Source organism: Nomascus leucogenys, chromosome 8, assembly GCF_006542625.1.
Source record: "Nomascus leucogenys isolate Asia chromosome 8, Asia_NLE_v1, whole genome shotgun sequence".
Lineage (NCBI taxonomy): Eukaryota > Metazoa > Chordata > Mammalia > Primates > Hylobatidae > Nomascus > Nomascus leucogenys.
Genome location: NC_044388.1, coordinates 19,984,743 through 19,996,466, shown reverse-complemented (window position 1 = coordinate 19,996,466; position 11,724 = coordinate 19,984,743). Strand labels below are relative to the sequence as shown.

Below are 11,724 nucleotides of genomic sequence, written 5' to 3'. Positions count from 1 at the left end.
TTTCTTTCTCATGCATTCAATAGTCTATACTGAATAAAAGCAACCTCTTGGGCCAAGTGTCAGAATTTATGGTACAGCCCATAAAAAATAATGATGGCCAAGAGGAGGCACACTTGTATAACTAATATGCAGGAAATCAATTCTACAGTGTTAAATAACTAATAAGACAGACTGTAAAACACACAAGAAATATTAGAGCAGAAAGAACACAGTATTTAGAGTCCAGAGATTTGGACCTAACACCTGGTTCTGTCGCTGATTCCTTGTGACATCAAGTCCATTTCTTCACCTTAGAACAAGTGCTGCTGGAGAGATTATTCCTCTGCTTAAATTTACCATTTAAAAATACCACCAAAAACACAAACTCTTAGGATGCATGAATACCGTTTAACTGCTTTGAATAGCATTTTTAATAGCAAAAATGTGTTTATACTATAATAGCTTACAACCTTATCTCTTCAACCATCTTTTTCAATACAAAATAAACATATTCATTTTCATATTTTACATTTCTCACCTTTGTAACATATACAATAAAAATCCCAGACATTGTTGGCTGGCTGATTCTTGCAAAGAGATGCATAAGTAAACTAGTCAAGTACATCTTTCTTAACCATTTTGGGTGTCATTTAGTCATGAAACAGTAATATAGAGACATAATTTTGAAAATTAAGCAAATGAATCTGTTCTCTAGAAATGCCTTTTCTCTTGAGTTATAGTAGTATATTTATAACTTTATTACAATTTATACAGATCAGTAGGTTTTTATTTCCACACCTTCACAATCCCATCTCTAGAAGCAGTTACGATGAAGCCCTGTGTTGTCTGGAATGTGGCGACATCGGTGATGATGTCGTGATGTCCCACGGGCAGGGACTCTGGGCCCCTTCGAGGGGTGTCATCACTTGGTCCTACTTTCTGCTTATTCTGAATTTCCTGTTTGGTGATTAAAAGTCAGGGAGCAAGCCAGAAGTTAAAAGTCTGTACCACATTCTTCCTCTCATCAGTAGTCTTGCTTCTGAGATACTGTTGTTGTATTTAAGTTAACACCTTTTGTAGTCATGCTTTCACAAATACACTGAGCAAAAGGAGTAGAGGAGCCAAAATGACATTCTAGGGTCCTAGTCATTGGATTTCCCTAGTCATTGGATTTCATGAGTAGCCACTTATAAATATGGAAAACTTATTTTAGGTCAATATTCTGTGCATATTAACTTTTGCCAACATCAAAAGAAAAAAAAAAGGGATAGAATATAATTAAAAGAGGTATAGGCCAGGCGCAGTGGGTCATGCTTATAATCCCAGCACTTTGGGAGGCCGAGGCGGGTGGATCACAAGGTCAGGAGATGGAGACCATCCTGGCCAACATGGTGAAGCCCCGTCTCTACTAAAAATACAAAAATTAGCCGGGTGTGGTGGCACACACCTGTAGTCCCAGCTCCTCAGGAGGCTGAGGCAGGAGAATCGCTAACCTGGGAGGCAGAGGCTGCAGTGAGCAGAGATCATGCCACTGCACTCCAGCCTGGCGACAGAGCAAGACTCCGTCTCAGGAAAAAAAAAAAAGGTATAAATGACCAGAATATAAAAAATACATAGCAGATGTTCTACCACTTCTAAAGCTCATGAATATTTGTCATGAAGGAAGCACACTTTCATTTATAGAGCACCTACTTTGGCCCAGGTGCTAAAGGTATATTCTCTCACTTGAAGTTTTTGCCTGAGTCAAGAATACAAACTTTACAGTCCCAAAGCCAGGTTTGAATCCCAGCTTTCTGTTTACTAGCTGTGTGACCTCGAACAAGTTACTTAACTTCACTGTGCCTTTTTCATTTGTAAGAGGATAATAAAAGTGCTTCCTTACAATGTTATAAAGTACATACTGGTCATTTGAGCTATTACTTATATGCACTTTCTTTATGCTTATTTTACCTTAATAAAAGTTAATTTTTTTAAATACAGAAAATTCAAGAAAAAATAAATTTCCTAAATTCAAAGTACTCCTCACTTGGTCAAGCCATTTGTTTTAATCAATTCTGTTTACAAAAGCCATGTTTGTGCTTACAAAAGGTGAAAGGAATGAAAAGAGTACAGTACCTGGACAACTTCAGTGCCTTCAATTATTTTCCTGTAGTAGGACACAGATGGGGAACTAGTACTTCCTGCAACAACATAGGACCTTTCTGGGTAAGCCAAGTCCCAAAACCTAGGGAAGAGGAAATAAATGATGACAATCTCTTTAGAACAATGGGAGGAACTAATAATCATTGGCTTATGTTTATCAATGCATTTTTTCTTTTGCATTAGGAAAAGAGGTTTTCATAGAACAGCATACCATTGGTTACAAATAAAGTATTAACAGCTGTCCTTATAAGATGATTTTAAACATTACAGTGCCATCAGTATCTATAACAGCTTGTAAAAGTATCCATTTTATTCTTTTATTGAGATAGTGTACCTTATTTTCATATCTGAGCCAGCTGTTAGCAGGATAGGATTTCCATCTGCAGGACTACAGTAGATACCATGGACGCTATGAGGAGAAGGCTTAAAAGAAATAGATGTGGAGTCAAATAAAAGACATCCGTGTATTCCATAAATGATGGTGCTATTTCTAGAGGCAAGTTAACTGTCAGTAGCTTTACAAGCACCTGGTTACCTGAATAAATGAGAGATCAGTTATGTATGCCCTATCTACTTCAATCTGGCCTTTTCCTAATTATGCTAGATCTTACTGGGGTTCCAAAGAGACATCACAAGCTTTATGGGCTAGCAACTTATTTACCCAATAATGCAGAACACTAGCAAGGAAACACTCATGTAGCAATGGCCACATGATACTTGATGTTATTAAAAACCCAAATTTAAACATAACCCAAAAGCCCAACAGATACTAGGTTTGATTAAATGCCTGAAAGTACTTAGGATATGGGGAATATAATATCATCCTTTACAGTAAAAACTGAAGTCAAACCTGTAATTCAGAAAGTGGTGGTGCACTGCTGGCCCAGAGAGTAAATCTTCTGTCACCAGTCTCCATGTCCCACATGGACACTTCGTTGTTGCCCTGAACAGCTAAAGGAAACAAAGGCCAGAATCTTGACTCACACAAAAAGAGTTGGGGAAGATTACAACAAAACAAATGGCAGTCCTGAGAGAAAGACAAACTTCTTTCTTTCAGGGGGAGAGACAACAATATAAGATTCACTTAATATTTACTGAGCCAGTAAATACAGTAAATATTTTTACTATGGGCTAGTCACTGCACTAGGCACTGAAGAAAAGATGGCAAACAAAGCAGAAAAATTCCCAGTTTCATGGAACTTCCATTATAGTGGGGACAACAGACAAAAATGCAAAGGCCCTTCTGAAGCAGGAGCGTGCTTAGTTGAAAGAACAAGTCAGTGTGGCAGGAACTGACTGAGAATGGGAGATAAGCAGGAGAAAGGGCAGTAGTGCTGGTCATTTTCCATTTGCTGCTGTAAATCTGACCTGAATGAACCACATCAACAAGCTTCTGTACCCCCTCTGACTGGGTCCGCCAGCCTGTGGTAGGCTAAATAATGGCCCCAAAGGTATCCAAGTTCTATCCCCTGGAACCTGTGAATGGTACCTTATGTGGCAAAGTGACTTTGCAGATGTGATGAAATGAAGGACCTTGAGACAGATTATTCTGGATTACTCAGGGGGCCCCACATGCAATCAATCACAAACCTCCTTAGGCAAGGGGGGCAGATTTGGCAGCAAGAACAGAAAGGAGTGTAACAATGAAACAAGATGCTATGTTGCTGGCTCTGAAGATGAAAGAAGAAGCCAAGGAATTTAGTTCTAGAAGCAGGAAAAGGCAAGGAAATAGATGTTCCCCTAGTGCCTCCAGAGGGAATACATGTCTGCTGCTACCTTGATTTTGGTCCACAAAACCCATTTCAGACTTCTGGCCTCTAGAATTATTAAAAAAATAAGTTGTGGGGTAACAGGAAACTAATACATGCCTATGAGAAACCGCAGCAGGAGATCAAAGGGAGGGAGGTAAGAAAGTCAAGTCATTCACATAAGGCTGGTCGTATCCCTCATCTCAAAGTCACTGCTCCTTTCAAGGTGGCCTTCTCTACTCCCTTCCAAATTCAGTAACCATGCCCTCCTCCCCTCATGCCTTCTACTGCTACTCTGCTGTTACCACCCCATATTACTGTGCTATCTTTTGTAATACCCCTACACCCAAACCTTTGTAAACAATTTTATTTGAAAATAAATTCTTAAATTATCCTACCTTGAGTGTGCTACTGTTTCCTGTTAGAATTCTAACTGATAAAGGTCAGAGAAGTGGCAAGAAGGCCGGTCCCATAAAGTCTTTTGGACCAAGAAGCCAATGGAAGGTACTGAGCAGAAGAAAACAATGGTCTTAAGAGGTACAGACAGAAGCAGGCTGTGAAGAAAATATCACATTAACAGAGGAAAGAGACTATAGTGGTTTGGACTAGGGAGATAGTGATGGAGGTAGTGAAGAGTGATCAAATTCTAGCTATACTTTAAAATAGAACTTACAGGACTGGCTAATGGACTGGAAGTGGGATGAGAAAAAGAATAGTCGAGGATAATTTCAGGCTTCTGCGCACCTAGCTGCCATTTACTGAGAGACCCATAGGAAGAGCGGGGTAGGAGGCAGTGGTGGAGACACTTAGTAAAGAGGAAATCAAGCATTCATTTTAGTTAGACATGTTGAGTTTACAACATTAAGAGAGATTTTAAATAGGTATGAGTCTGAATAAATTTAGTAGTTAAAGCATGAGATTGCATGAGATCACACACAGAGCCCGTGTAGGAGAAGTGGTTGAGACCAAAGACTGGGTCCTGAGGCAGACCACAATTTAAAAGCCAGGAAGATGAGAAGGAACTAGCAGATCAAGAAGTAGGAGAACCAAGAGAAATGTCCTTGAAACCAGGTAAGGAAAGTATTTGAAAACAATGGAAATCAACTGATCAAATGAAAGTCAAATAAGAAAAGGGCTCACAGTAATAGCCTTAGAACTTGGCAACATGGTGACTTTGATAGCAGCAGTGTATGCGACGGACTATGTGTACAAGAAGGGACCACAAAGAGCCTAGAGGCAAGAGGGCTGAGGGGAAAACATAAGAATAATAAGAGCTATTATTTATCAAGCATTGTGTGCTACAGTATGTACTTTGCATGTTTTATCTCAGTTCCCTATAACTCTACAAGGTAAGTATTTCTAACTACATATTAAAGATGAGGAAAATCAGTTTCAAGACTTGCCCAAGTGTCATGCCCAGGAGCCATACAAGAAAATTTGAGTGCCCAATGAAGGAAGGGAAGGGAAGCTTTCAAGCAACACGAAGCAGAGCAACAAGAAATTGCAACAGAGAAGGATGAGTCAAGGTTTCTAACTTAGCTCTCTAGGAAGATGGTGGCAGCTGTAACAAAAATAGGGGACACAGGAGGAAGAAAAAAAGGATAGGAGATGGTGGTGGACAGTTAAGAATGGAGAGTAATGATGGTGACTGATGAGATCATTTTTGACATAATAAATATTAGATGACAGTGAGGTATCAATAGTGGCAACCTCCACAATCAGAAGAGAATCAAGCATTCAGTTCATATGTAAAATAAAACTAAAAACATCAGTTTTGGCAACAGGTTATTATGTACTTTCCAAGAAAATCTCCCAACACATGAAAGCCCGCCCTCCATCTTACCTGCAATCACCCAGGACTGATACAGAGGGTGCATTGAGAGGCGCCTGATTCGAGCCCTGGAAGGATGACAGTGACTTGAAATTGGCAACTGGAACCTCATGTCCCAACAAGCCATGGTACCACTGCTTGTACCTTAAAGAGAAAAAGCACAAAAAGATTACCATCTAATGATCAAAGTATATCAAGCTGCATTTATACAAATGGTAAATAGTATTAGCTTTTTATGAATTTATTTGAAAAATGCCTTCATTACTTAAAAAAAACTTTTGTTCTCATGAAGCTGTCTCACCAGTTTCAAACAGTACCCCTTTGGTTGTTAAATAACTGAGATATAAAGTGCTTATCATGATGCTACTACTAATAATGTAAATTGAAAATGAATAATTTATTAGTTGCTGACATTGTTATTAATTGCCAAAGGCACCCACAAAAAACAAGCTATTGAGAAGATATAAAATTAATTTGGTAAGTCAAAATGTTCAGATTGCCTTAAATACCCAAAGATGTTTTACTGGTATTCAATGATCACTTTACCAATCCCAAAGTAGCAGCAGCTTTGTTGCTATCATCAGATTTCAATTTTTTCCATTTGCCCTTCCCTCTTAAACATTCTATAGACAAGTATGTTACATCCTTCTGTCCCTGTGCAGTTCATTCACACAAAAGGCAAAAAAATGCATTCCATATAAACTATATAAAAAGTAATAAAGCAAAGGGCACACACTTAACAGTGTAACAAATGTAAGTTAGGGAATCTAGAAAACCTAAATTCAAGCACAGCAGATAATTCCTCTGAATAAGCATGCCAACTAAAAAAGAATAAGATGTGGTAGTTTCTCCAGTGGCAGGTTCAAAACACCAGGAGGGAAAAACGTGAAACTTAAAGAAAGGGGCAGATGGGAAAAGGGGAAATGTTGATCAAAGAGTACAAAGTTTCAGTTAGGAGGAATTAGCTTTAGTGATTACTGCACAGAATGGTGATTATAATACAGTGTATATTCCAAAGTTGCCAAATGAGTAAATGTTAAATGTTTTCATAAGTAATAAGTGCGTAAGGTGATAGATTTGTTTAGTTTGATTTAATCATCCCACAATTAATACACGTATCAAAACATCGCACACTGTACCCCATAAATATATACAATTGTTTGTCAATTAAAAAAGAAATTTTACAAAAGCAGCAATCCCATTCTTGGGTATATATATGCCTGAGATTAATGGAAATATATGTCCTTACAAAGACTTATTTGCAAATATTTACAGCAGGTTGACTCCGAAAAGCCAAACACTAGAAACAACTCAGCTATCCATCAACTGAGGGATAGAGGGATACATAAATTGTTATCTATAAAATGGAATATCATGCAACAATACATTTTTTAAAATCCTGCTTAAGCAAGCTGGATCACTTGGTTCATCTTTAGCCTTTGGAGACAAGGCAAACAATAAAGTAAGAAACCATTGCTTAGCTCTTCTCTCAACACCAGGCACTGTGACAGATCCTTTTACTTCATTAAATCCTCAAAACTGCCCTTGAAAGGATTAGCCCCATTTGAAGATGAAGATAGCTGAACCTCAGAGGAGTTAAATAACCTGCCTAAAGCTATTGGAATTTAAACCATATCTGCCCAAACTCGGATGCTGTTTTCCTTAAGTCACGTCTGCTGCTTCACTGGCAGAGTAAGAGAATGCCAACAAATCTGATCACTTAATGATTATAAAGTAAGGAGGCTCATTTAAGAACAAGGACAATGAGGAAACTGTTTTATGCCTTAGGATACTGATTTCACCCTTTCAAACCTGTTTTTTAATGAAAAAAAAATTGCAAGTTATTTTAACATGACTATGAATAAAAAAAGAGATGGGAAAAATTACCAATGAACAAAGAGGAAAAAACTGATTTCACAAGACAGCAATTGCAGGCATTAGTGGCATTCAAAAACCAGCCAATGACTTGAAAGTTAGCTTACCAATGCAGAGCCAGCATTGGTGGATGTCCACAGCAAAGGAAGTGATGAGGCCCGACTTTAAATCATGCTTTAAAGTCCACGCATTGCTTGAAGACCTAAGGTCCCAGCCAACCAGAGAGCCATTCACAGTGGCATAGGCAAGAACAGACTGTGCCCCAGAGTTGAAGTGATGCATATCCACAACACAACCGTCCTCCTTCTGATCTAGAATTCTAGAGAAATACACAAAGCACAGACGTTTCCAGTCACTGAAAACATAGCACTAGTCTCCCTTTAAGATGACTTTATATCCTATCCATAGTCAAGAAACAAGCACTATGTGACTCCATCAAGAAAACAAAAGCCGACACATTAAAAAAATTCCAGATGTAGAGAAGAATTGCAAAAATAGTAGAGTTCCTGTATATCCTTCACTCAAGCTTCCCCTTAGGTAAACAACTTATATAACCATAGAACATTTATCAAAACTAAGAAATTAACCTTGGTATAATACTAGTAATTAGAGTACAGAACGTATTCTGATTTTATCAGTTTTCCTCAGTCTTTCATGACCTTGATATTTTTGAAGACTACTGGTTATTTTAGAGAATGTTCCTCAATTTGGGTTTGTTTGACGTTTTCTCATTATTATCCTGAAATTATGCCTTATTGGGAAAGATACCACAGAAGTGGTGTGTCCTTCTCAGTGCATCATTGAGATAGACAGGTTAGCATGTACAGGTTAATTATCACTTAGCCAAAATGCTCGCAACCACAACTGTTTCAGATTTTGGGTTTTTTTTTTTTTTTTTTTTAGCATGAAATATTTGCATATACATAATGAGGTATCTTGGGAATGGGACCCAAGTCTAAACATGAAATTCATTTGTTTCATATATACCTTATACACCTAGCCTGATGGTAATTTCGTACAAAATACTTTTGTGCATGAAACAAAGTTTTAACTGCAACCTGTCCCATGAAGTCAGGTGTGGAATTTTTCACTTGTGACATCATATTAGCATTCAAAAACTTTCAGTTTTTGGAGCATTTTGGATTTTCAGATTAGAAATGTTTAACCTGAATCACTTATGATGTTAACTTGAATCATGTGAATTAAGCTGGTGTCTGCTAGGATTCTCCATTGTAAACATTTTTTCCCTTTATAATTACTCAATATTTGGCAAAAATACTTTGAGACAATGCAAAAATTCTGTTTCTGCTTTAACTCTGGCCCCCTAATTTTAACATCCATTTGAGGGAGCATGCCTGTGGTGAGCCAATGGTGACTTTTTGTTTCCCTCAGTCCTTCTACATTAGTTGACTGGGATTCTTCTGTAAGTTGTCACTTCTTCCCCATAAACTTATTTATTCACTTATTTATATCACTATGGATTCATAGATATTTATTTTTTTCTTTGAGTTACAATCTAATACTACAATTATTTATTTTGTTGCCCAAGTTGTTCCAACTTTGCCCACTGGAAGCTCTTTCATGTTAGCTCTTGTGCCCTTTCAATGTACTTTTTTTAATACTTCCTAATTTTTTGACACCACAAGACGCTCCAGGCTTGTTTTATTTTCCCTGCCCCACACACCTGGAATCAACCAGTTCTAGAAGTACTAGTTCCTTTTACTGAAGAATGGTATTTAGAAACAAAAATCTAAGCCCTATGTGTTCATTGCTACGGCAGTGTGCCTGCTTCTATGGCCAGAGCTAAATGGCCAGAGCTAAAAGACATATTATGTATACTACTTCAGGCATGTGGACACATCTATATTTCTGTACCTGTTCATGTGTTTGTATGCATGTATATATTTATACCTATGCATACAAAAATATCATGAGTCCACACTGATAATCTCCAACTCCTATCTAGCACCAGCGTTCATTCATCTGTAATACCTTTCTCTAACAGTGACAAACCTGGCTCTCATAACTACAATACATTTACCTACTTGTTCAACCTAAGTATACAAACGAAGGGTAAAGTTTCAGAATTGTTAAACCTGAAACTGTTAGAATGAAATTGTTAACCCTGTGAAAAACAACCAACTAGAATACAATGTTTGAGTTGAGTTCCTTTTGTCATTAGCCTCCCAGTGTCAAATTTAAAAACTGTTTTCCAAAGTTACTCCTTTATTCGCCATGCCCTTCAATGTGATTATGTGATTCACTTGTAAAACAGATTAATTTGTCACAGACTGCATTCCATCTTTCCTCTTACATCCTGGTTAACTTTTTAAATTTTACATACATTTAAATTCACTTTTTGTGGTATACAGTTAAGTGGGTTAATTAGCAAAACACATTTAAGATTCATCAATGTTGTTGCATGAGTCAATAATTCATTCCTTTTTAATGCAGATTATTATTCTACTATATAAGTGTACTAGTTTTTTTCAAACTGAGGCATTTTTAAAACTAAAAAGAACATCATAAAACACTGGCCAGTATCCTTTATTCACACATATCATGCATTCATACAGGCAGTTTTAGTTTTATCTTTTAGATCAGAGGTCAGCAAACATCATCTATAAGGAGTCAGATTGTAAATATTTTAGGCTTTGTGAATCACATACATTCCTGTTGAGTATTATTTTTATTTTTGCAACCCTTTAAAAATGCAAACATCATTCTTATTTTATGGACCATACTGCAAGCTGTAGTCTGCTAACCCTTGGATAAACAATTGTACTTACAAATATTCTGATTTTTACCATATTTTCCCATTGAGGAGTGATGAAAAAATCCAACTGCCAAGTAAAATGTAAAATAGTTCCTTCCACAAATTCTAATTAGTAAGAGCTATCTATGACAACAGTTGATATAACCAAAACAATCAAAAACTTATGACCTTATGGCAAAGTTTCTTTGAAGCACACACTGTGAGGCAGAGTAAAAGCTAAACATCCTGCCAGTCTCCTTATCTAGGTAGTTAGGTAGTTATCTAGTGTTTGCTTTAAGACAGTAACATTTACAGTGAAAAGTGCCGTTGGCTGAGAGACAACCGTGCACTGAATGTGCATGTCTCTCTGCGTGTGTGGCCTGTGGGCTCAGTCATCACACAGGGCACCATGCCAAGTTATTAAATAATTTACATGAAACTCAATAGACATGTTACTATACAGACATCATCTGCTGAAACAGATTTTCTTAAAAATAGGTATTTGTTATTCAATGCCATAAAGAATATGTCCTGGACAAAAGCTGCTTAAATCTGTTCAATGAATGTGTGGAAAATCTTCTTAAATGCAAAAGCAAAACAAAACAAAACAAAAATCCCAGGTGACCCAACAAATATCCCTTTCTGCCTTAAGCTACCTAATGGCCATGGCTTATCATCCACTAAACAACTCCTCATTTTGCTTTCTTCTGTGGGGTCCACCACCTCCACCTGGCCCTTCTTAACCACCTTGCTTCACCTGGCTAACTCACACCTGGTCTTGCCTGTTGTCTTCCCTTTCAAGCTGGCTCCTGTTATCTATGCAAAAATTACCACATTACACTGAAATTGTTCACTTGTCTATTTCTCCCACTAGACTGTAGATTCTTAAAGCATAACATATCTTGTCTTTGAAATCTTCAGTGTGTAACACATATTGGTCAAAAATCGTTCTGCTTTGTCTTTAAATATCTTACCTTGTATGCATTTAATCTGCAAGCAACCACAATTTATAAAAAATGAAGAAAATTCCTAAATAAAACCACTGCTATTTTGTTTTAAAATGATAAGCAAATCATCTGTCTAAATGCTCTTCTCCATGTCCCCATCAACTTCAGAGATTTTAATGCCAAGCAATGGAACGCTGACATTTGAGTTTTCCTTAATGAAGAACACTCACATTCTCAAAATCAGGCGGAGTTGTGTTTTTAGTAGCTGAGACAGAAGATATAACTGGTAATTTTAGGTTATCCAGACAAATTCTAAACTGGGATGCGCTGCAAGTTCAAAGCTGCCCCTTTGACCTCTTGACAAGTTTGCAGAAGACAAGATACATAGATACCATCTTCTGAGACTAACCACATGTGACAGTTTTGAGCTGGAAGCACATTTTTTAA

The 11,724-nt window shown here is 37.4% G+C and overlaps 1 protein-coding gene across 3 annotated transcripts in view; it reads right to left on the bottom strand.

Annotated features, from left to right (window-relative positions):
• Nucleotides 1-381: 381 nt before the first annotated feature.
• The window catches only part of PIK3R4 (phosphoinositide-3-kinase regulatory subunit 4), a 67,211-nt gene continuing 55,868 nt past the window's right edge, over nt 382-11,724 (bottom strand). For all 3 annotated transcript variants that reach the window (XM_030816839.1, XM_030816838.1, XM_030816840.1), the window contains exons 15-20: nt 7,683-7,894; nt 5,713-5,844; nt 2,972-3,072; nt 2,456-2,544; nt 2,095-2,203; nt 382-936 (exon numbers count right to left, since the gene is read on the bottom strand). In XM_030816839.1, the coding sequence (XP_030672699.1) occupies nt 766-936; nt 2,095-2,203; nt 2,456-2,544; nt 2,972-3,072; nt 5,713-5,844; nt 7,683-7,894 (814 nt within the window). In that variant the 3' untranslated portion in view covers nt 382-765. The remainder of the gene's footprint in view (nt 937-2,094; nt 2,204-2,455; nt 2,545-2,971; nt 3,073-5,712; nt 5,845-7,682; nt 7,895-11,724) is intronic.